Source organism: Chelmon rostratus, chromosome 3 (assembly GCF_017976325.1).
Source record: "Chelmon rostratus isolate fCheRos1 chromosome 3, fCheRos1.pri, whole genome shotgun sequence".
Lineage (NCBI taxonomy): Eukaryota > Metazoa > Chordata > Actinopteri > Chaetodontiformes > Chaetodontidae > Chelmon > Chelmon rostratus.
The window spans coordinates 1817815-1842375 of record NC_055660.1 but is presented as its reverse complement, the minus strand read 5'-3'; the positions used below and the strand labels follow the sequence as shown (position 1 = coordinate 1842375).

Sequence of the window (24561 nt, the reverse complement as noted above, 5' to 3'; positions counted from 1 at the left end):
CGTGCTAAGACGCCGAGCGTAAACAACATGCAGAAGATGCTTCAAATGTTCGGCTGTTATCTTCAGAGAAAAGTTGAAGCAGAGGAATGAAATCTGATTGGAATGAAAACATTTGCCTCTTTTATGTGTAACTGTTGTTTTTTTTTTTGTTTGTTTTTTTTTTTTTTTTTTTTTGCTTTTAGCACCGGAGAAGACAAACCAGGATGGTAGCACGCTGTTCGTGAGCAGCTTCAGTTCCACAAAGGCCGCTGTAACCTCGCTCTCTTCTCCGAAACACCGACAGCCATTCCCCAGCCATGTCTAACATAAACAATGCGCTTTGCATCGAGAACGGACAGAACGCAGATGTGTCTCTCTTACAAAAGGATAATCTCCAGGATGGTGGATTAAGCCAGCTTTTGGATTATAACGCAGAAATGGAAAGGTACAGGTCTTTTGCAAACTTTTATAAAACCAATGGGGCATTTCCACAGACTGCTAAGATTGCCCGCATCACAACGCCCATTTTTCCCAGTGCTAGAATTGGCATGTCCCCTTGGAACTGCGATAACGCCATGCTCTGGGGAAGGAAATCAGCGGCAATAAACCCTAATAGGACCAGCATGCATAGAAATGACTCCCAGAGGCCGGGGAAGCCTGGCGTGCCGCCAGAGACGCTGCAAATGGCAAATAATAATTTCCTCTCTACCTTATCCCCCGAACACTGCAGACCTTTAGCAGGAGAATGCATGAACAAGCTGAAATGCGGCGCTGCTGAAGCAGAGATAATGAATCTCCCAGAACGCGTTGGAACTTTTTCCGCTATCCCGGCTTTAGGGGGCATCTCATTACCTCCCGGGGTCATCGTCATGACAGCCCTTCACTCCCCCGCAGCCTCAGCAGCCGTTACAGACAGTGCGTTTCAAATTGCCAATCTGGCAGACTGCCCACAGAATAATTCCTCGGTATCCAGTGGAAACCCAGCGAAGAAGAAAAGGAAAAGGTGTGGGGTCTGTGCACCCTGCAGGCGGCTAATCAACTGTGGTGTCTGCAGCAGTTGTCGGAACCGCAAAACGGGCCACCAGATCTGCAAATTTAGGAAATGCGAGGAGCTGAAGAAGAAGCCAGGCTCGTCGCTGGAGGTGAGAACCGGGGCTCTGCTTCCCCTTCTTTTGTTATTATCCCCTTGCACTCCAAAGCATTAACCTTTTCATCCAGTCACGTTCTAAGCCCTTGAAAATTGTTTCCATGCCCACCCATGCCTGAACATCCCCCCGGCTTCTCAAATCTGCCTACCCGCCTAGCCTAATTGGCAGTAATTAGGGGTGTTTGTGTGGAGCGCAAGCTGAGCTTGGCTCAGACACCCCTAATTGCTGCCAGTCAGGCTGGGGCTGGAACGCATCCGAACAACCCCGAGCTTGGCTCAGCTCCAAGCAGGGCTGGGAAATGGTTTTCAGCAGAGAGCCATCCCTCTCTGCACCCGGTCATTTTAACCAATTATGGAAACCGTCTCTGGATGGGGAGAATCAATATCCCACAAAGCCTCAGCCTCCGACCACCAAGAGATGGTGAGAGTGATGGCAGGGCTGCTGATGGTGTTTCTCAAAACATCCCCCCAAGTTTTGTGTGGGGAGGGGAGTGAAGCACCCAGGCGCATCCTCTCCCACTGATCCAGTATGAATTGATTGTGCATATACAGTAGGGTTGAGATTAAATCATGTTATATTACATTTGCATCGTTATGGTCAATTATGGATCATTCTGGGCCATGATACACATGAGGAAGGTCGCAGAGGCAGAAAAAACATGGTCACTTATACAAAGAGAGAAACATATTAAGCGGTGGCTTAATTGATGCGTACCGCGAGGCAATCAGAGGCCAGTGTTGTTTTTAAAGGTTCAATTTAATTGATTTATTTCCTCGCTGACATTTAGTTATCACAGGCAACGGCGGAATATGAATGTTAAATTGGTAAATATGGTTCTCTTTACCCTGAGAGTCTGAACTTGCTCACTGGCTTAACATGAGCCTGTATGGATGAGTCACCAACAAATACCACCTGAGGGCCAGATGATTTGCTCATTAATTAAGTCATTACACAGAGAGGAAAAAGAGGTTAATTATAAAATATTACCTAATCTGCTCATGGAAAAACATGTATGCATTACTCTGTCGACTACGACTTTGTCTGATTCTTTTCTAACGTTGGTTCATGGAGGTGTTTTCCTCGTATGTTTCATGAAGCAAACATCATCTCTGACTCCGTCCGTTGCTTTCCAGTGAATTTCTGGAAGGTTTCAAAGTAGACTGAGACTGTCCCTGAGTGGTGCAGGCTCAATGTGACATAACATGTTATTATTTATTCATGTGATTCTCATCATTTATGTCTCATGTACTCTACAGTGTAGTGCAACATGCAGGTTTTCCATTAATTCAGTCCTTACTTGACGGCACGCCACCCACAGCTGATATCCCTGATTAACATTTTAGTAACTTGATGATTTTGAGTCCCAAACATCAAAAGATTTGAAATGAGGTCTGTTTTTAACCTCTTTAACCTCAAACAGCAGGTCAGTTAGTACAAACACACTTACTTTAAGACAATGAGACTTGCAGAGCTCAAATTTAAGACGGAAATGACTCAATAGAAAGAGATTATTTACATTTGGTGCAGCCATGAAAGCCATCGTGTTAAGGGTTTGAATATTTCATCTCGTATCTTGTGCAGGACCTTACATTAAATGTTGGATCAGGCCGATACAGATGATGAACTCTGGAAAACTCTGCTGCTTCTTATAGGGGACATTATGGGAAAACCAGGGTTTGACAGCTGAAGCAAAGGGGTCACTGGGGGGTTATGGGGTGCAGGTTGGACGTGTGAACCGCAGAAGCTGCAGTCGGAAGCTCATTTAAAGTCGACTCCGTATATCGTGTACTAACAGGTGTCCCAAACAGGTGTCCAGGAAGCAGGCCTCACATTCATAATGTATGGGTAGACACACTTCTGGAAAACATCCATTTGCAAAGACAGTTAGAATTACTGAGGGTGTGAAAAGCCCCCAAACAAATCCACACTTGCTTTTAAACGCTCCTTCGCTGAGTTCAGTAATTCATATTATGGACTTCTGCAGCAGTAATTGTTATTTTTGACTCACATCTGTAATTACAGATGCACCTTCTGCTGCGGAAATGGGTTTGAGTTTAAAAGGCGTCTCGGAGGTGTGAAGTTGTGCTCGTGCTTCGGCCAACTTCCATGCGATTGGGGAGTGTTTTTTTTCTTCTTTTCACCTTGTCGATGGTGCTAATGGCCGCTCACCGCTCAGTGGGATTTGATTGAGAAGTGTGACGAATCGGGTTCAGAAGGAGAATTCACATGTGACCGCTGACACGTGCGCGCACGCCGTCACAAAGATCCGCGCGCTCGCCGCACGCTCACAAACACACAAACAAACATGCGCGCCGAGCACGAGCCGAGCGTACCTTTTGCCTCGGAAGAGACGAAAAGCTACTGGCAGCCAGTTAGATTTGGCTGTCAGTGTTTTCCACATGGGAATCACCCTGAACTAATTATATCTTAAGCAGCGGTGGAAAATGCAAATCAGAATTTTACTCACACCCCTGAAATCGGAGAGCCAATTTAATCTAATACCCCCTTTAATTTAGCGCGCTAATGCAAGGCCCTAGAGAATTGCCCTGTGTCACTGCTGTGCTGTTCTGCAGCAGATTCTGCTCTCTCTGCCTCTCTCTGTCTCTGCTGCTCTCAGGCTCCACGATGGATTAGTCTGGCAGAGGAATCTCATCTAACCTAACATTTCCCGAGCAGTTACCTTTGCGTAGCTTGAGCTCCTGTGGCCCAGAGGTCCTTCATTAACTTTCAAATGCAATAATGCTCGTATGTGGGCAAGCTGTGTCTTCACCTGTTTACCTCAACTTTACTTTTGCTTCTGCAGAGAGACTCGTGGAAAGAGCCTCTCCAATATTCTGTACCTTTATAAATCGTGTTTGCCAGCTTGTGTTGCTCATGGAATAGATTGAGAGGACATCCATATGTCCTCATCATCTTCAACCACAGGATTTTCCCTTTTCTTTTGGCTTGTGGCCCCTTAAAATGATGCAGCGTCTAGTTCTGACTGCTCATCACAAGTTGTGGCCTTGATGTGGAGTCTGCGGACGTGATTTGGTTTGATTTTCCTTCTCAGCTTATTTCATTTAAAGGATTTTTTATACGCCTGAAGTGGTGATAACACTTCACAAGAAAGAAGCAAAAATAAGAGAATAGTCTGAAAACAATTAACACCATTTTGTGACCCCTCAGATTCATATCTTTGGACCCATTGGGGGGGGTCCTGGCCTCCTGGTTAGGAACCACTGTTTTAAGGTACTTGGTATTCAGCATCCAACAAGTGGCTCCATGGTAACGACCTAATCTTTAAAGTCAGAATCAGCTTTATTGACCAAGTGTGTGTGCACATACAAGGGATTTAACTGAGGTTTCTCATTTCTCTCAATGTACGTACACAGGAATAGACACACAACGACACACACAGACACACAAAGACACACAAAGACACACATAGACACACATAGACACACAAAGACACACACAGACACACAAAGACACACAAAGACACACATAGACACACAAAGACACACATAGACATACATAGACACACACAGACACACATATGCAGACACACAGCTGAGAGCAAAGACAACAAAGGGTGAACAAATAAAGGTAAAGAAAATAGAGAATAAAGAGTGGTCAGGGCTGTAATGCACACAATGTGAAAAAAATAGGTGCATATCAAATCTCTCTCTATAAATATACAGTATATACATGTAGATCTATAAAACCAGCGGCCACCAACATAAATAAAAGTCTACATGCATGTCAAGTGTTCTGTAGTTGTAAATAATATAAATACAAATAGTGCAAAGGAATGATTATTGAATGTAAATGTGTGTACTTCAGTGGATATTGACTGAATATACAGACACTGAGGAGATTAAAGCACAACCACAGTGAGATTAACAATGATGGATTCTCAGGCTTCTAAAGCAAGTTTATTTTAATTTCAGCAGGTTTTATTTCAACTCAATTTGATTTGTTGAGGAAATTCGACGTTGCTTTATTTGTGGGTCAGTCTAATGTAAGAGTCGCCTTCATAAACAGCTTTAAGTGTGAACTAAACAGCAGCTTTCATTGAGAGTTAGCACAGTGTCACAGTGAGTGTGGTTTTGTTATCAGTGATATGTGGCTCCAACATGACTGACACTCAGACAAGAAGAGCTCAAGTGTTCATAATAATGTTCTGACATGAAATGAAATCACTTGAACAAGAGTAATAAAGACTTTGAAGCTGGTAGAGGGTTAGGGTGCGATCCAGTTTATACATTTAGAAAAGAGCTTCCAGAGTTCAGCAGAATATTTGCTGTAAGTCGTGTAAGTTAGTGGCAGGTTGTGCAGGCAGGAAGTCCAGTGAATCAGTCAGTCGAGCTGCACGTTCACTCTAACATCCAGGCAGACTTCACAAAAAACATGTACAACATGTGGGTTTGAGCTGTGCTCTCACCATTTATAATTTCTTTCTTTTTATAGCTTCTTTCACGTTTCTTCTTGTGAGTGACTCTCAATAATGCATATTTTAAATGAGGAGTTTAGTGTCTACAGACGGATATCTAAGACAACATCCTCCCTTACTGTACAGTTTGATAGAAACATACCATCCTCATAATCAGAGGATTTCAAGTGCCAGCTCAATGGGTTGCAGACAGGGACGCTCTGACTTAAACAGCAGTGCGGTTTTATGAGACAAAGCAAGAACAACATCCAGACGGACTCCTATTTGATTAGTAGCGTAACACGGTGCAGAACAGCATGAAAAGGGCAAAACAAAAATCCAATTGAACAGATTCCTCCTTTCAATTAACAAATGTCAAAGGGCATCATCAAGTCACGAGCAGGAAAACAGCATCCTGGAGGAAGGGGGAGCGTTCTTTCCCTCCCTCTCTCCTTCTGTTCTTTGTGCAGTGTTGATATGACTACATGAAATGCGGCGAGATGAAAAGGTGGCATGGCTGCCTAGAAACCTTTACTGTTGTGATAAAAGACAAGGCCCAAAATGGTAGGAAGCAGGACCTTGAGGAAAATAGCTCGGATTCAGCCCCTTAATGAGAGCGCGGGAGCCAAATAAGCAACGGCAGCCAGGTCTAATTTGTTTTAGGTGTGCTCAGAATAGATAAGGACAAATCTGTGGCCTTCACCCCCTCCCCCCAACCTTTGCCTCCCTGGAGATAACACTGAGTGCTGCCAGCCAATCTCCGTGGGTAAAGGAGAGGGGGTAAAGAAATAAAAAAAAAAAAAAAAACGAGGAAGGGAAAGCCTGAGGGACAGACGGCCTTTAGATCTGCAGATCTCTAACTTACTGGATTTATTCAAGCTTTAAAACTGCAGATTAATTTGGTCGCAGAGGTCTGGGGGAGTGTGAAAAAAGAAAAAGAAAAATGAGGCCGAACGCTGCCGAGCATCTCAACCTAAAGGGCAACCTTAAGCTCCTGTCAAGACAATAGGATTTCGCCATCTGAACCACGAAGCAGACCGCTTAATTATACACATCTTCCCTGCGAGCTACCCTCGGCTACTTAAGAGCACGGGCCCCCTTATTCATTGTCATGCCCTTTTTCCCCTGGATTGGTCGTGCCGTGTGGTTTTTCTGTCAGCTTCCATTTGCGCCGAGTAGCTGTCCTCCTCGGGCCTTCGCTGTGCTCGTGAAGGCACAACCGCACGGCACTGTTAAAGAATTCATCGCTTTTGCCACCGCCACCAATTAAGGCCAAAGCGTAATCGGAGGCGTCTGGACGATGCCCTTACATTATGTGGTCTGCCGCCTCCTCTGCCCCCGTTTGATTTAACATCCCCGGTTCAGCGGTGAAAGAGAACTCATTGTCATTGTCTTTATTATAGCGCGAGGAGAGGGAGGGAGACGGGGACGGGGGTGGGAAGCAGCCCGGCGGAGGGTGGACAGCGTGAAAGAGCAGGTGCGGGAGGACGTTAATGTGTGGCACTTTAAATTTTAAACAGATGAGAATAAATTATTGATGCTGACTCCGGCTGAGAAGTTAAAAGGTATCTCGTCATTACTGAGAGTCTGTATGAAAAAGTGTGAGAGAAAAGTCTTCAGTGAACGCATCGTGGGACTGCAGTGAGCACAGAGCATCGCAGAAAGGTGTTTTTTTTTTTTGTTCTCCGTGAAAAATGATGTGATTTTGACTTGTTTTGATTTCTGCACGTATTTTATGGTTTGGCTCTAAATATCGTCCTAATTGAATTAAGTGCAACAAAGTCAGCAAACGGCAAACGAGTGACTGAGCTGGTGCAAGAGGCGCATTACTGGATGTGAGCTATCACCAAATTCCTCCAGCAGGCATATTGCTGCTTCCTTTGTGACTGTATCATGTTAAAGGATAGCTTTCGTTTTTTACAACCTGGACCTTATTTGTAGCATTAAATACGACCATTTACTCCCCCAGACAACTTTGGTGGCATTTGGAGTCGTTTTGAAGAAATTAGCCCCAGAGGAGCGGCGCGTATATCCGTATAATGCGAGTACTCGGGGCATCCATGCGCAGCCTCTATATAACGCATAATCTGCAGAAACTCGTTCATATTCCAATATTTTGTTATGATATGCTGGTGCTATTCCCCTCTGAGCCCGTGGTGGCATGTTATCAACATCCGGCGTCTCTAGGCAACTACCTCTGACGTGGATGATGTCATTACCAGCATTACCTGCGAGCAGCCAGCCACAACACGGCTGACTCTGCGGCGGTCGGCTACGAATACGCAATAACGAACTACAGCTAAACTAGCCGACCGCCGGCTCAGAGGGGAATAGCACCAGCATATCATAACAAAATATTGGAATATGAACGAGTTTCCGCAGATTATGCGTTTATAGAGGCTGCGCATGGATGCCCCGAGTACTCGCATTATACGGATATACGCGCCGCTCCTCTGGGGCTAATTTCTTCAAAACGACTCCAAATGCCACCAAAGTTGTCTGGGTGAGTAAATGGGCGTATTTAATGCTACAAATAAGGTCCAGGTTGTAAAAAACGAAAGTTATCCTTTAATGGGCATCAGCTTCAGTGTTATATCATCTTTAAACAGTAAACTATGGAGTAAACTACACAGGAGAGTAATGCAGGTGTTGGTTCATTTCCATCCCAGAGCAGAATGATGCTCTTCAGCTCAGATAATACAACAGTCACATGACTTCCTATGTGTTGGGCTTTGGTTGCTACGTCGCTGTCATTTGTAGACAGAGGAGGAAGAGACGCAACACATTAGACAAGAAGACTATCCCATAATGCAAATAAACTGCAGATCCTCCCTGAATATTTCACAACAAAAGAGCCAAATATTTCTGCTGAAAACATCCTGTCACCGTATTTTAAGCTCTAAGCGTTGGTTTCAGGAAGTTGGTTGAGCCCACTGCTGGATGTGAGGAGCTGACTTCTGGAGTCTGGTATCATGGCTTCAGACCCAGGATCTGTTCAGAGATGGTTTGTGGAAGCAGAGTCGGCCCTGGTGCCAGTTCGCTCCAGTGGTAAAAAAAAAAAAAAAAAAAACTTTGCCCATAGACTTCCAGTCTAAATGACATAGATAAAAGCATAGGCTATTTCTTTCTTCTTCTTTGGCACGAGAAGTGGGCGAACCAGGAAGAGAAAAAAATGGTGTTGGGATGTGAATAAAGGGGAGCCATCTTGAAACACGGCATTCCTCCACGCTTCACATCTTCATGTTCAGTTGAACGTCGTTTAACCGTTCACGCCAGACTTTTGGTCAGTTTTTTTGGTTAATGCAGTGCCTGGTAGCTTCCAGTCACACAAGACTCAGATTTATAATTACAAGGCATTTAGTTTTAAATCTGCGTGCAACACCAACTCGCTCAGATTTACCGTCAACGGGACGGTGTGGGCACAATCATGTAATTTAGTGAATTCAACATATGAGAACTTAATGCTGCAATAATGTCCCAGTATGCCTGTAATCAAGAATATCGGAAGTGATTTCTAAGAGGACAAGAAGTCACCGCTTCATCGTGATACAGGGTTAAATTAATTCTCAGGTCAAGCAGATGACCTGCTCTGTGTGATGATTTGTATTTCAGCGTCCGCCCTCCGTCTTTCTGTCTGCGTCTCTGACTCTCTCACTCAAACATCGATCTCTTTGACAGACCGCTAAAGTACAGTTCGTCTATCGATTTTCCTCAAGTCAAACCTCGAAAGCCTCCTCGCGCTCACGGCGCCGGCTTCCTGCTCTGTGCCCGGTCGACTGGATGCTTCTCGCTGCCCGAGATGATGATGTTACCGCGGCCCTGACGCCGGGGGTTCACTGTCTGTAGACCGGTGGGTTTCAGGGTCCACTGCAGAGGTGACTCTACATGAAACTGCATGTAGCCTCATTACAGCCGGCGTTAATGCTTCAGCAATTCATTCAGATTGTTTCATTTAATCAAAAATCGGTCCTGCGTGCAAGAAACGACCTTTCTTTTTCTCACCCGACCTGACCACCTCCAGCAATGCAAGGGCTAAAGCATTTTTAACTTATTATTATTATTATCATGTATTTCCCATCACTGCTGAACGTTTTATAAAGCAGCCAATACATTTTTGGATTGATCTCTTGCCTTCTAAGAAGCTACTTTGTCACTGATCGCAGAGACTCTGCAGAAGCTGGTTTGAAACCGATGATCCATCACAGCTGAACGTCTGGTTTGCTTTTGTTAAAGTGACTTTATCAGTGGATGATGAGGCAGCTGTAAACAGGAAATCTTCCTCGTAGGTACGAGTGCTGTCCAAAACTGCCAAAAACAGGCTCCGAGGCAGGTTATAAACCAGGAAACAAACAGTAAACGTGGACGCGATGAAAAGAATTGTGTGAATTTGGTCGTTTTTTGCATCACAGGTCAAATCATTTGTTTATTTGATCATTTTTACGGGAATATTTATGCCTGTACTTATAGATTTTGATGTAAAGATTAAACACAGGCTTTTCGTGTTGCTCAGCTATTCAGAATTGAAAATAAAAGATTATGTTTACGAGCATTACGGCTGTAAAGAGCATCAGGAAGCAGTCATGGTGGAGGTTTCCTGGCGAGGCAGCTCCTCACCTCTTCTTTTTTACGTTTGGATCTTCAGATTGTGGCTTTTTCCTTCGGTAGGAAACTCTTAAATTTCAGATTTCCCCACACAAACTGGACACGTGTACGAGATCTTTGCACAGTTGAAAGCACAGGAAAAGATCAGAACGGTCCTTTAACTGTTTAAATTGCAAAGTTCCTTGATTCAGATTCCAGTATTGAGCTGCAACAGGAAAATAAAACCTGGTTTTCAATCTATGTTAACCTCATTGCAGTTGGCAAAACAGATTAAATGTAATATGCAGGGCCATAGAATTGCAGTTCTGCAGATGCACTAATGAGTTTATGTCTATAGGTTAAAAGGCTTCAATGACAGATGGCTTTGTGCCATTCATCCACGAAAACTAATGTGAAAGTCAATTTGTGAGTGACAACTGATGGGAGAAATCGGTCAACGTGGTTTAAGCGTCTCAGTTTCTGCAAGTCAAATCCTCGCATGCTGCCACCACCTCTATTGTGGCTCTGCTCCCAGATTATGAATATTTCATGGCGAGCATCTGACACCAAGCCCAGAAAGATATTTCAAGGTTTTTTTTCTGATAGAAACCCCGGGGTTAGAGAGTGTCACAGAGGCGTGAAGTCAGTCTGCGGCCCCCGGGCAAAGGATGGGATTTATGACGCGCCGGTTGATGACATCAGGTGGATATTTTCATTCCTGAGCGGAGAGCCCCTTTGTCCTCCACCGCTGATAAACCGCCGAGCTGCGCTCAGTTTGTTGTCACTCCTAAAAAGACCTGTTTTGTCTGTGGCGTGGCGTCGAGTAGAGAAATGATTTCAATCTGCTCAGAGTGCAAGCTGTGTTTTGACAAACTGTGACCGGTTTCCCTGCCTGATCAGTGTGGAGCTGGAATGACTAAGCAGGGGGGAGTCTGCTTGGATTAGCTCTGTCTTAAATGCTGCCTTTAGCATATTACATTGCCCACTGGCTTTCTCCTAACGATATCTCTCTTGTTTTCATCTTTGTCAAGTTTCACCTTCCAGTTTAACCAAAGCCTACTTATGTAATTCCTCGTTTTAGGTTGCTTCAGGTGGAATATTAGTCACATGAATCTAACTAGATGACATTAATCCTTGTTTTTCTTTCTTCTTAGGGAGGAAGGTTTTTTATTGTATGTGTATGTCAGATAAATTCAATAAAACCAAATTAAGACTTCCTGCAGAGTCTTGGTTTCTGCATTAGTGCAGTGGTCTCCAACCTTTTTGCCATGTGACTCAAACTAGAACGATACTCATACGTGGGTGTTATGGTGTTACGGTCCCAGAGGCTCACAGAAGAGATGACGCGCACACCTCTCAAATGTCAGCGACACGTCGTGCAGGCCTGCACGTCAAGGATTTTCAATCCTCTCAGGAAATGAAAATAGATGTAAACGGTTCAGAAGTAGCATCGCCGTTGTATCTTAGCATGCACGTTCTGTGGAGAAGCATAATTCCTGCTTTAAAACAACGTCTATTTGTGATGTTTGTGCTTTATTTGAATTATGTCCCAAACCAGTAAAAGTGTCCAAAGATTGGAGGAAAGTCTGAAAGAATGCGAGTAAGTTCACGTAGCTAATGAATGCTGCCTTCCTGCAGCTCGTCTCCCGGATTATTTTGCATTTCTTGAGTTTTACGTTTAAAGTTAAAGTATCGGCGAAAAAATCTGTCACAAAAACATGAACAGTCGTAATTATTCCAGCTTTGTTTCCGAGAAATCACGTCAATCAGTTTGGCTCGAAATACTACAATACCCATGAGCCCTCACTGCCATTTCTCTGGAGAAGAGGCCAGTTAAAAGACTGAAAAGCTGTTGCTTTGTCCTCACAGTCGTCAGCGTAGAAACGTAGAACCATGATATTCATCCAAAAATTACCCAAAATCTGAAACTGAATTCACTTAAGCTGCAGATTGTACAGTCAGTTTTCTGCATGTCTTTAGCTTCCCTGTACGTTTAGCAGTGCACATAAACGGCTTTAAGCTTTTTATGAATTGACAGATATGTTGTCTCTTTATTCAGGGAAGTTTCAGCTCCCTGCTGCAGAAAAACACTCACACAGTTACACACATTCACACCTGGAGGTGATGGTGGAGAAACTGAGCGCAGCGGTTTTATTATCCATCCATCTGTGAGGTGACTGACGTCCGGGGAAAACGTGGATGGGAATTTTCCAACCCTGCATTAGCATCCACTTCCATAGCCTTTAATGACTCGCAGCATCTTTAGCTGTCACGTTTTGTATAAGTAGCACGAAGGTGTAAGAAGAACAATGCAGAGCAAAGGCAGTGTAGGTGCTTTCTGGCTGCATGTATTCAAAATCTGTATTTACTGAGCTGACTTTGACGCACAGACAGATTCGACTCAAGTCTCCATTACGTGAGCGCAATTAAAGATTCAACTTGGGCTGTGTGTATTTTCTAAGTCTAACCTAAATATTATGTTGATTTACAGTAAATATGCAGAGCTCTGCATATAGACCTTCTGAGTTTAAGGGCTCCCACACAGATGCTGAGAAATCTGCTCAAAACAAGAAGGCCTGCTCCTACTTTGCATTTCAATTTAACATTTCAGAGAACTGGCAGCACGTTGCCTCGCTTAGCCCTCGCTTCGTTACACCCACATGGCTTCTCGCCGTGCTTGCTGACGTCTTCCGCTGTTCAAAGGGCTGCAACTTGGCTGAGAAATTGGGGATTTCCATACCAGATCCCTCAGGTATCTGCACACTCAAACGCGTGTCCTGCTCATCTTCCTCCTCCTCCCCCGCTCCCATCCTACAACGCCTGCCCCTCTCCCCGCTCGCGCTGCTCTGATTTCCCGTCTCGGAGCTCAATTGACCTCGCCGTGGCGTCTCTTTGTTTTGTTTTCCTGACACCTCAGCAGCACCTGTAAGCCTCGCCGCCGGCTCCCACATAGGGCTCGCTCCCGGAGGAGAGGACGCCTTGTAGCCGCCCTGCGTCAAATTGTTTCACTCGGACAAGGATACTTAGATGAAGCTAATTGAAATGGAGGCCGGCGCTGTCGTACCTAGTAGCAGGTATGTGATCCCGGCTACAGACCGCAGCCCCTGACCCGAGGGTGCTGCCTCAGGTTCTTCGTGCGAGGTTCGGCTCAGCCTCCGTCTGTGTGGGCAGGGATTTTCCATGCATGATAAATGGAGGAGGCACGGCGTCTGAGTGCTGCTGCAGCAGCAGAAAGTTGCTCCCTTTTTAGCCTACACATCGCTCACTGTAGTGGTGCATTGTGGGCAATTTTATTCTCTTACATGGAGAAAGTTCTTACAAATTGCTTGTTACTTTAAGGGCTTGATTCTGCCATTGCTCCTTATTTTTGATATTCCTACTTGTGAAACACATTTTGAAGGAAACAGAACTGCTGCCAGCTCTCTGTTAAGTTGCCATGTGGTTTTTTGGGGTGACATCTTTGGTCCACTCAGGCGTTCTAGCCGGAGGTCGGCCGGCTCCTGTGTTTTTACATTTAGGCTACTTGCTGGAACGGTTGTGGTTTTGGCTAAATATCGAAAGATAATGTGTCCCAGCTCGTGTTTTAGTGCTTTTTAGGAGCAGCTATTGAAGGGAAAACACATGAAATATGTTGGGTGTCAACATTTTATACATATATATTACATTTAGTACGACTATTTTACATCGGCATTGAACAGTTATATTGATTAAAACCCTTTTTACAAAGAAGTTGCGACGCTGTATGAAACATAAATAAAGCAGAATGTGATCACCTGCTGATCCTTTGTGACATAAACTCACCTGAAAACAGCACAAAGTCAATATATTTAATGTTTGAGCTCATCAGCTTCATTGATTTTTGTAAATATCTGCTGATTCTGAATCTGATGCAGCAACACGTTTCAAACAAGGAGCAACTAAAGACTGGGAAAGATGTGGAACGCTCCAAAAACACCTGTTTGGATCATTCCACAGGTAAACAGGTTGATTGGTAACAGGTGACAGTATTGTGTGAAGGATATTACTACTAATCATTGTTGCTGAACACACAAATGAAGTTTTAAAGAGCGTCACAACTTCTAAAGTTTTGCTTTCGGCAACACTTTAAGTCCCTCTATTTAACATTTATAAGCAGCATAAACAGTTAATAAATGGTTTATAACACATAATAATGTAGTTGTTAGCAGATAGAAGTGTTTATTAGTGCAACTGTCAACCACTACAACTCCTCATGTGGCCGATTAAAGAGCTGCAGATATTTGTCTGCTTTCATCCACCGTTAAGACCCAGCGACGGCTTCTCGTAGTGATTCCATATGTTTAAACCAGCTGCATGGCACACTGGAAGAGAAACTGAACCGGCATCATCTGGCGCAGTGGTTAAGACGCATACTTTATGACCGCAGCGTTCCCGGTTTAGTTTCAGCCGCAGACCTCGTCTGTATCTCAACTGTCAATATCCAACGGGATAGCACGTTGACATTTAGGCCCCGCCCCACCTGGTGACGTCACTGGCCGGGCAGGTGTTTTGCTGGGGGCAGCTGATGGGAAACATCTGCCGTGACATCACCGATTGGGGTGTGTCCAGCGGTGGAGCGGCCTTCTGCCACACGAGACTTCAAACATGTGACTGTGGGTGTTTCCGTTTTACATCGACATACGGCGCCTTCCTCATAATGAAGTGACATATTGCAGCGGCGCCCTGGTTACACTGGGCCCGTTCCATTTCGCTGTCCACTCAATATCTGTTTGATAAAAAGTGTATTTTCTGAAGCCACCGAGGCTTGGCCCGTCTCACTGAAACCCCCACTCCTACGGAGGGCTGGTAAAATATACGTCCTGCAGGAATGGTGCACTGTAATTACATTCCTCCATTAGCATACGGAGGCTCGGAGTCTCGCTGCACTCAGCCTCCAGCAGCATTTTGCCATATGGTCCGTCTGAGCTTCTCGGGCGATATTTGGCAAGACTCTTGCAGAAGGTCAAATATCAAGTCAGAGGACTGTGCCAGAATTGCATCTATGCTAATTGCTCTCTCTCTCTTCCTCTGCTCCCTCATCCATCTCATGCTCCTCTGCCCCCCCCCTCCCTCTCCTTCCTCCCTCTCTCCCTCTCCCACTGAAGTAAGTAATCTGCTTTAGGATGTTTCTGAGATGGAGATGGATTTGGTTTTCCTCCGCTGCCCCTCAGCCTAATCTCCCCCCTGTGACCACCCCTCCTCTCCCAGGCACAGCTCTTAAGCACACCATCATAGACACCCCCTCCGCCCCCAGTTCATACATGCCTAGTCAGCAAAAAACTCCCAAATTCCTCATTACTCACAAACATCCGCAATACACTTAGCTTGATTTGCTCGACTGGATGCCTGAAGTAAAAGAGCGTAGCTGTATTTCAGTATTGGAATACTACCATGACTGCTGTACTTGGGTGTTTTAGTGTCATGAACATATTCAAGTGGGATGGTTAACAAATGGGTGGAAAGAAATAGCTTATACTTATGGTATTCCACTGAATTTGAAGTATGATGATAATTAACACAACCCTGATACAACCTGTATAATAAGAAACAGGGAGTTTGTTCTCACATTCATTCTAATGTAGATGTAAATAAACAAGTACTTATAAATCACACACACCAAATTTTAGCTAAAAACCACCATGGATTTGACAATATTGTCACTTGCAGATGAAGTTAACTGGAAAATAACAACTCTGATTTGGTCCAGCTTTTATGGCAACAATAAAAACAACATGAATATTTGGCAAAACCGTGAGCGATTGAGCACATTTGTTTCGTTTAAGGCTTTCAATTTGTCAAAATGAGCAAAGAGAACGACAGTCACAGTAAAAGTACAGCGAGGAAACAACCTCAACAATCTGACAGCAATTTGATTTACACTCCCAAATATCTTTTTGCTTTACAGTTGATATTTTTATGTTTTATGTCGTTAGAATCATATTCTGAAAGTTGTAGTCTGAGAGAAATATATAAAAAAAGGGCTCGTTGTGTTTACTGACATCAGTTTCCGGAAGTGTTCCTGAGTCCAGGTATTAATCTCTTTATCCAATCATGTCGCTCCATCCTCGCTGTGAACCACTGAGCCTTCCAATCATGATACTCTCACCTGTTACCAATCAGCCTGTTTACCTGTGGAATGATCCAAACAGGTGTTTTTGGAGCGTTCCACATCTTTCCCAGTCTTTAGTTGCTCCTGTTCCAGCGTGTTAAAAAAGCGCTGATGAGCTCAAACATTGAATTTTTTCTTTGTGTTGTTTTCAGTCGAGTAATTATTTAAAAGGACACAGCGTCACATCTTTTTTTGTAATCAGGGTTGTGATATTTGAGCAGATGTCATCGACGGCATTAAACACGGACATACTGTCCGTGTCGTCACCCACCGGTTTTAAGCATTAATATAATTTAAACAGGAGCATTATATCAAAATTGACCCCTATATAGGTGTCATGAATGGGGAAAGTGGCCAAAGAGACCAGAACTGTTTTTTGTACCAGGCTGTAAAGTATTTCTGCTGTTAAGTTGGCCATTTTAATATGGGGGTCTATGGGCATTGACTGGCTTTTGCAGCCAGCCTCCAGTGGCCATTTGAGGAACTGCAGTTTTTGCCACCTTGGCCTCATTTTTCTGCCTCAGAGGGGGCCGTGTGCTGGAGTTGATCCCGATGCAAGCAAATCTCAAGTTGGAGTTGATCTATGGAAATGTTAATTGCTCTATAATATTAGAATGATTTTGAATACGATTTTTTTTTTCTATTGTGATGTGCAGTATGTGCACGTGTGCTTCGTACTGCACCTTTAAAAATTAAAAAGTACTTGGCCAGTAACAATGAATCGCTGGTCCTAAACAGGTAAGCCACAAAGCAGAAAGATGGTTTCATCACAGTAAATGTGCGTCCCATCATTACCAGCTTATTTATTTACGTATTAATTAGCGGTGCTGATGATTCTCGTCTGTCCGCGCAGGCACTATTCACGCTTTATGCTTTTGCAGCGAGCGGAGTGTGTTTGCGTTACGGCGTTGTGATGCAGGACGGGGGGCAGTGGCGTGTGGATAACTGGATGACTGCTCTGTCCGTGATAGCGGCCTTGGAGAGGTACCTTTTATAAACGGCATTGGGTGGCTAGAATATTGGCTACAAGCTTCAAGATGAGATTTCAACCCCCACCCACCAATGCCGGTAACATTGCAGGTGATGGATTGCTATACCTTCCAGGTTTGAGCTTGGCAACGCCCCAATATTCCTGCAGAATAAAGTGACAGGCAATATATAACACATCAGTTAAGGCTGACTGCACTGCTGAAGCTCCCCCCCTCCCCTCTTTCTTAGACCTGGAGATCAGCCCTGAATGTTTGGCTGACTCCCAAAGTCCTCCTTCCTTCACTCTGATGAAACACGCTCCTTCCTCACTCCTTTTTCCTCTCTCTTCCTTGTTTTGTCGCCTTGCCACCAGTTTTCCTATAAGAAACCGATCAAACTGATTCGCCTGCATGTCGCCGTTTTCCACTGAAATGATCACAGATGAAACTTTTCTGACTCCGAGGCTCCGAGGTGTCCGATTGATTTGGGCTGGGAAGGTGTTTGTGGCTAAAAGAGAACAAACTGGCCGACCTGCGTGTGCACAATAATTTCACTTGCAGTCGTGATGCTCTGTGAAAAGTGTTCGTAATTATTATTAAATTTTTTTAAGCCAGCGTCCAGACAGCTGAAGCGGTGTCAGCTGCAGTTTGTGTGAGTCGAGGAAGAGGAGGTGACAGTCGTATTTATTTATATATATATTTATTTGCAGCCTGTCAGAGCTGCATCCAAAGAATCGCGGTTATGAAAAGTGGCCTGGATCCTGGTCTGGAAGTTAATAAATTATGTGTATTGTCAGGGTAATGTATGGGCCATGTGCTATAATGAGCGTTCTGAAACACATCAGCACACTCCCACAGGCTGCTATTCAACCTGCCCAGTGCTACTGTCTCTCCCCTTCAGTCCCCCCCTTATCTGCCTCTGCCCTGCTTCTATCCAGTTCCACCTCTCCTCTGATTCCTCTGATTTCCAGGATGCTTTCTCATCTCTAAGAATTTGTGTTTTTTATCTCAGAGGATGAGGAGATCCTTGAGAATTCCTGGACAGAAGAAGAGAGGCAGCGGAGTTTGTAGTCGGCTGAAAAAATATTCCACCCGTAATTACGGTGAATTAAAAGTTTTATGATGTTGTGCATGCCTGTGTGTGTGCCTCGAGTGTGTGTGTGTGTGTGTGTCGGTGGGAGGGAGGGGATGGGGTTCTGTGACAAGGCTGGCTGGGAGCATAGAGCTGAGGGTTAGTGCCAGACATGTCTCAAGAGAAACCGGGGCACATTTGCAATCACCCCGAGTTCAAAAGGGTAATTTATTCACAGTCTGTGGTTAAAGTAGGGCTGCTCAGAATGCCAGTGGGATGGTGCCGGGAAGCAGAGACACATTATTTTCATTTTTCTCTCCCCTTCTTGTTTTTTTTTCTTCCTCTCTCCCTCTCTTGCTTTCCCCCCTCATCGCCCTCTTCATCGCCTGTTGTTGTTTCTGCGAGCCCTGCGTGGCGTCTTTTAACACACGCCGGCGAGCATATTTCACTTTTACACTCATCCGCATTGACGTCCCGGTGCTGATTGAATTTTGAGGCGCTGCGGCGTCTGCCATTATCATCCTCATCGTCTTGAGTGGTTTATCTCTGGCCCCGGCACAGTGTGACGCCAAGGCTGCAGGGGAGAGGAGGGGCAGGGCGGGGGCGGGCCGGGGGTTGACGACCGCTCGTGCGCTTTTATTATTTGTGCGGAAAAGATAAAGGGAGGATCGGCCTTAACCTGGATGTGTGAGGTTGTGCTCGGAGGTTTATGTCGCGTGTGCGTGCACGTGCCCCTGCAGAGGCTGGAGCAGCCTTCAAAGAAGCTGCTTCGGCCCCGTCGGCCTGATTGTGATTCAGCGTCCCCTCCTAGCCGGCGCCGTCTTGCTACCGCCTCGTCTCAATCAGCCGACGACGTGGCTTCGGCATTAACTGCACCTGCCAGGTTGAGTTAGGATCACAGGGTGTCATGGCTGCCCAGAGACCTCACACCGCCTCGGCAGAATCAGCGGAGAATTATTCCGCCACATGTCAGTTTTACTGTGTCGTTATCACCGAAAGCCACCGGCAGACACTTACAATGCACTGCCTACTGTGGTGGTGTGGTGGGGTTAATTTGAGGTCTGGAGAAATCTCTTCCTCCCCCCTCAGTCAGTTCGATACTCGGCCGTGTGCGTTCATTGCCAGAGCGGGAAATTGTCTTTCCCTCCGTGAGCCGTTGTAGCCGGGTCGTTATGTATGCTCTGCTGCAGAGGCAGCGCTGTTGACGCGAGGCTGAGCCGCCGCCACAGCGTCTCGATTTGAGGTGAAACCTCGCTGTCGCTCCCGTGTCCCTGCTGTAACACTATCAACCCCCGCCGTCTCCCTAGCTTCCTCTCCTCTGGTTTTGTCCCTCTCTGTCCCCCCCCCCCCCCCCCCCCCCCCCGTTGTTTCTGTATTCTCGTGTCTTTTCTCCCTCGCCCTCCCTGACGGTTGATGGAGTGATTTTGAAGGCGTATGCAGGTGGGGGAGCGTACGACGCGGGGCTGTGCTAATTGAGCCTTCTTTGTGCCTGGTCACTGCGGTGTGCCGAGGCGAGGAGGCCCGGGAGTGAATCCAAGCAGCACTCGAGAGCCCCGCTGGATCGATAACGCAGGAACTTAACAAAACAGAGACATGCCGAGTGCCCAGATCAGGGTCATTATTGTCTCCGGCGAGCCGCTCTTCCACCAGGGACTGATCAATGCGAGAATATGGATCAAGATAAACATTCTCACCTCCTCTTTGCCTCAGATCTATAGAGCATAAGACTGAAGGCGTGGATGGGCTAGATCCAATGCGGATGTGCATTTGACGTCTCCAACATGCTCGCTGCTCTCTCCTCCCTGTGCCTGATTAGGAAAACATTGCTGTGTTTCATAGGAAGATCCTGAAGATCACTGTTCTCTTGTTTAAGGAACGATTCCTCTTTCACATGGAAAGTCTGAACATGCTGAACTGCAGATGAGTCTCCTCGTCTTACAGGTTTTGTGTAATTAGTTCAGTCTTTGTGGCTGCTGACGGTTGCATCATCCCTCCATCCATCCATTATCTGCACCTGCATTTCCTTTGAAGGTCCGCGGGGGGCTAGAGGTGGGGTACACGGCCAGTTCATCACAGTGCTGATACGTAGAGACAAACAACCATTCACACTCACACCCGACGCACCCAATTCAGCCAATTTAGAGTCACCAATTAACCTGTGAGGAACCTGAAGCACCTGGACGAAACCTCTGCTGCGTCACCATGTGACCCCTTACTTACACTCAGTTTATTAGATACACCAAACTAAAGCTAATGCAGTCTAATACAACAGCCCAGAAATAAATCCCACAATCATGGAGGCTGTAACATATTTTTGTTGAAGAAAGGTGTTGATTTAGCCGCATCATTTTGGTTTGTTGTGGCTACTGAGTGCAACTCCATCACATTTACAGTTCTAATACTTTGCCAGAGAAATCTTCACTCATATCACATTTTATTGTTGTTCTGCATTTGTATGATTGTGAAGACAAATATGAAAAAAAACAACCAAGAACTGCAAAGTTGTGAGAACCAACATCATCCATCGCTCAGAAATCTGTTTTGTTCTCTACAGTCAAATCTCTTCAAAAGTAAGAACTAGACCTTAAGAATGGCTTTAATAATAAATTTATTAATGGAGGTGCGGTGACATAGCGAGGGGGGCGGGCGTCAGCTCATCGCAATTAAGCCCAAAAAGAAAACATCAGATCTGAGAGAGCGCCGTGACCCCCGGAAACACGACGGCGTTTCATTTCATCCTCGATGTTAAATTGGTGATGATGGTATCCTGCTGTTCCGGGTCCCTCCATCATTCACTCGGAAGGAGAACAGTAAATGTTTAATGTGGTGTGAATAAACGGTTGCTATGCGCAGAGGATGGAATGTGTCCAGAAGTAGCGCCGGCACCTGTCCGCATGCAGCTGACACACCTAGCTTAGCTTCATACAGGGACAGCGTCTCATGTTCTCATAAAGTCATCTCCTGTTGTTTTATACCTGATGACTGATTAACTGTACAGGTACAGGTGTGACCGGGGGCAGACACATGATGACCTTTCTGTCATTTATTAGTTTCATATTTCTTCTAAAGCAGTTATTTCAGTGGTCTGTTCTGTAAAACCTGAATCAGGCGTCTGTGATGCCTCCCATCGTTGGCCAAATCCAGATTTGTTAGACTGAAACATCCCAGTGGTTTAAGAAGTACTCTCGTACTTGACTGAAAGTAGCAGTACCACAGTGTATAAATACAAGTTAAAGTCATGCATTTATATTTTTTCACTTACATAAAACTACAACAGTATTGAAATCAAAACATACTTAAAGCATTAAAAGTGAAAGTACTCATGATGCAGAATGGCATATATCAGAATAATCTAAATTATATTATTTAATTGTAGTTATTGATGCATTAAAGTCTTGATCACTAAGCTGGTAAAGGCAGTTTCAATACTTTGTATATTTTATCTGCGTGGTAGTTTGTGAATTTCCACTCAGGGATCAATACAGTTTTATCTTCGTCTATAGTATCATGTATCATAATATCATAATTCATTTATTGATTATATTTTGTATTATTAAACTAAATCTCAGTATCTCGTAACTAAAGATCTGGACTGCAGTGAAGTAGAAGAACAATGTAGCAGAAAACTGAAAAACACAGGTGAAGTACAAGCACCTCAAAATTGTACATAAGTACAGTACTTGCAGTAAATGTAAAAGGTTGTTCTACGATCGTCGTCCAGGTTCCAACTCAAATGTCATGAATGTAACTGAAACATCAGCCAGAGTGTAAAAATGAGGAAAAAGCTAAATGTCATTTGAGCTCTTCTTCGGTTGTTCTTCGGACACAAACTGATTTCTGTGAAACAATAAGATGATGCGATCACATTCGAATCCACCGCAAGTCGATGTGCGTTGGTATGAAATGCTTGCCCGGGCCCCCTGTACGCAGTAATGTTTACATACGGCCCTTCAGCTGTGTGTAGGTGCCTGCGTGGCGCTAAAGCACTCATCAGGCCTCTAAGAAGCCACGGATGACACTTGTTATTAAAATGTCAAATTGCCTCCACTCAGACTAAAGTGATTTTAGTTGTGATTATGCACTATTTCCCCCCCTGTCAACAGCAGAAAAAAATAATCAAAAAATGTGCTAATTGGTCATGGGGATTGGTGGGAGACTTCAGTATTTTATGTCTTTGACTTCCAAATGAGTTGGGGAAAGGAGAGGCTGTCACTCTGGCGTGGAGGTTTCGGGGAGGCGGAGGAGGGGCGGCTGCTGGCGCGGGCTCAAATTGAAATGATGCACTGTTCCCCCTCACTGCGGCTGGGGCTCACAGTAATTAAATGCCTCATTGTTGCTTCTTGGGAATTTGTATTGAATATTTCATCCGGCGTAATGATTATTTGGGTGTGGGTGGGACGTGGATGTAATCACCTTGGCTGGCTCTTTGATGAAATACTTGGTTTGGTGGTTGTGCTTTATAGCCGCTTTAAGTGCCCTTCTGGGTTTTTACTTAAATTAATGTCCATCCTATTTCACACTGCTGTTATCCGCTAGCGGACCTGATATTATTGATTATTGGCTTCTGAATGTGTCTGCAGCTTCTGAACGTGCACATGCTTTTTTTTTTTTTTTTTTGTAATTTGCTGAAGAGAGCGCACAACAATGTCATGACCTCGGAACTGCAAATTAAACTGTGTCCTTCACATTTTGTCTCCCTCAGAGGACGCCGGTCAACAGCGGCGAAGCTTTTCGGTGGTTCTTTTAGAGAGGTGGGACACGGCCGCCCCGTCCAGCAGCAGGGGGGGCAGGTGGGACTCTTGACTCTCTGCCAGGAGCACTTGATGGGTTCACGAAACCCAGCGCGCCCGACACGTTCGTGGAGGACAAGACAAGAAGAGTGGACAGACAAAAAGATAAATGAAAACATAATGGTGTTGTTTTAACTCTGTAATTTCCTTTCCTGTGTAATTATTGTACCTTTTGACAGTATCATAATGTATATTTTTGGTGTCTATGAATGTGTTTTCAGTGTTGTGGCTGTAGGTTCGCAGCCAATCCTATGTAAAGGACTCCAACAGACAATCATACAATCATGATGAATCCGTCAAACAGAAGCGGCCACGAGGATTGATGATATAACGAACACAACACACTTTACTCTGGAGCAATAATCTATTATGTTGATTATTCTTCAATCTTTCATTTCCGTTTACTCTCGAATTATTTTACCCACCTGAATCATCTTCTAGTTTTGTCTTTTGTTCCACCTGAAAAGCAAATTTTCAAATGATGCGCTAATGCTAAGACCGTCGTTGGCAGCGTGATGCTAACGCTAAGACCGTCGCTGGCAGCGTGATGCTAACGCTAAGGCCGCTGGCAGCGTGATGCTAACGCTAAGACCACCGCTGGCAGTGTGATGCTAACGCTAAGACCGTCGCTGGCAGCGTGATGCTAACGCTAAGGCCGCTGGCAGCGTGATGCTAACGCTAAGACCACCGCTGGCAGTGTGATGCTAACGCTAAGACCCTTGCTGGCAGCGTGATGCTAACGCTAAGGCCGCCGCTGGCAGCGTGATGCGCCTCGTTGGGAACGCCGACGTGAAGGACGGCAGCGGTGCGCCTGCGACGGACTTCCTGGTCCCGGTTCGAGCGGGCCCGCTGCAGAACAGGGCACGTTGCCTTGTGTGGTGAGTTGCATTTCTCCCAAATCCAACTGGGCGTCGTTTGACGGCGACGGCAGCGGACGCCGATGAGTCGGCCCGTCGTCTGGAGGTCACATCCGGACCGAACAGGACCGTCGAACCCTTTCTTTTCTTTCACTTTGGATCACTAAAGGTTGTAACTGTCTAAACGGTAGAGAGCAATGCCAGTGAAGGAGCTGTACGTTATGTTGAAAACATTCAGATTTAGTCGACATATTTGACGTATCAGATGTCGTTCTGGAGCCGAGGAGTCGTCAGGGCTGCTCTTCCTCCTGCAAAGTAACGTTAACACATTCCAAAAACTAAATTATTCAATAAGTTACTCATTGTCTTCAACCCTATTGTTGCATGTGTAAATGTGTTTCGGTTTTAAAGATTACTAAGAATTTGTATATTGTTGTTGTGATGCTTTTATGTGTTAAAATAAAAAAAAAATGACTTCAGTAAAAGACACGTTGACAGTAAATGTTTGATGAGTGATGATCAAAGACGGGAAAAGAAATTCATCAGTGCTTTAAAAAAAAAAAGGAAAAATCAGTGATCGATTGTGATCAACTGATAAAAAACAATTTGCCTTTTTTTTTTTTTT

At 45.0% G+C, this 24561-nt stretch overlaps 1 protein-coding gene across 1 annotated transcript; it reads left to right on the top strand.

The window, feature by feature from the left end:
• Positions 1–296: 296 nt before the first annotated feature.
• cxxc4 (CXXC finger 4) lies at positions 297–6811 on the top strand. The gene is made up of 2 exons (XM_041933608.1): positions 297–1121; positions 6701–6811. The coding sequence occupies exons 1-2, from the start codon at positions 297–299 to the stop codon at positions 6809–6811; spliced, it is 936 nt and encodes a 311-aa protein (XP_041789542.1).
• The last annotated feature ends 17750 nt before the right edge of the window (positions 6812–24561 follow it).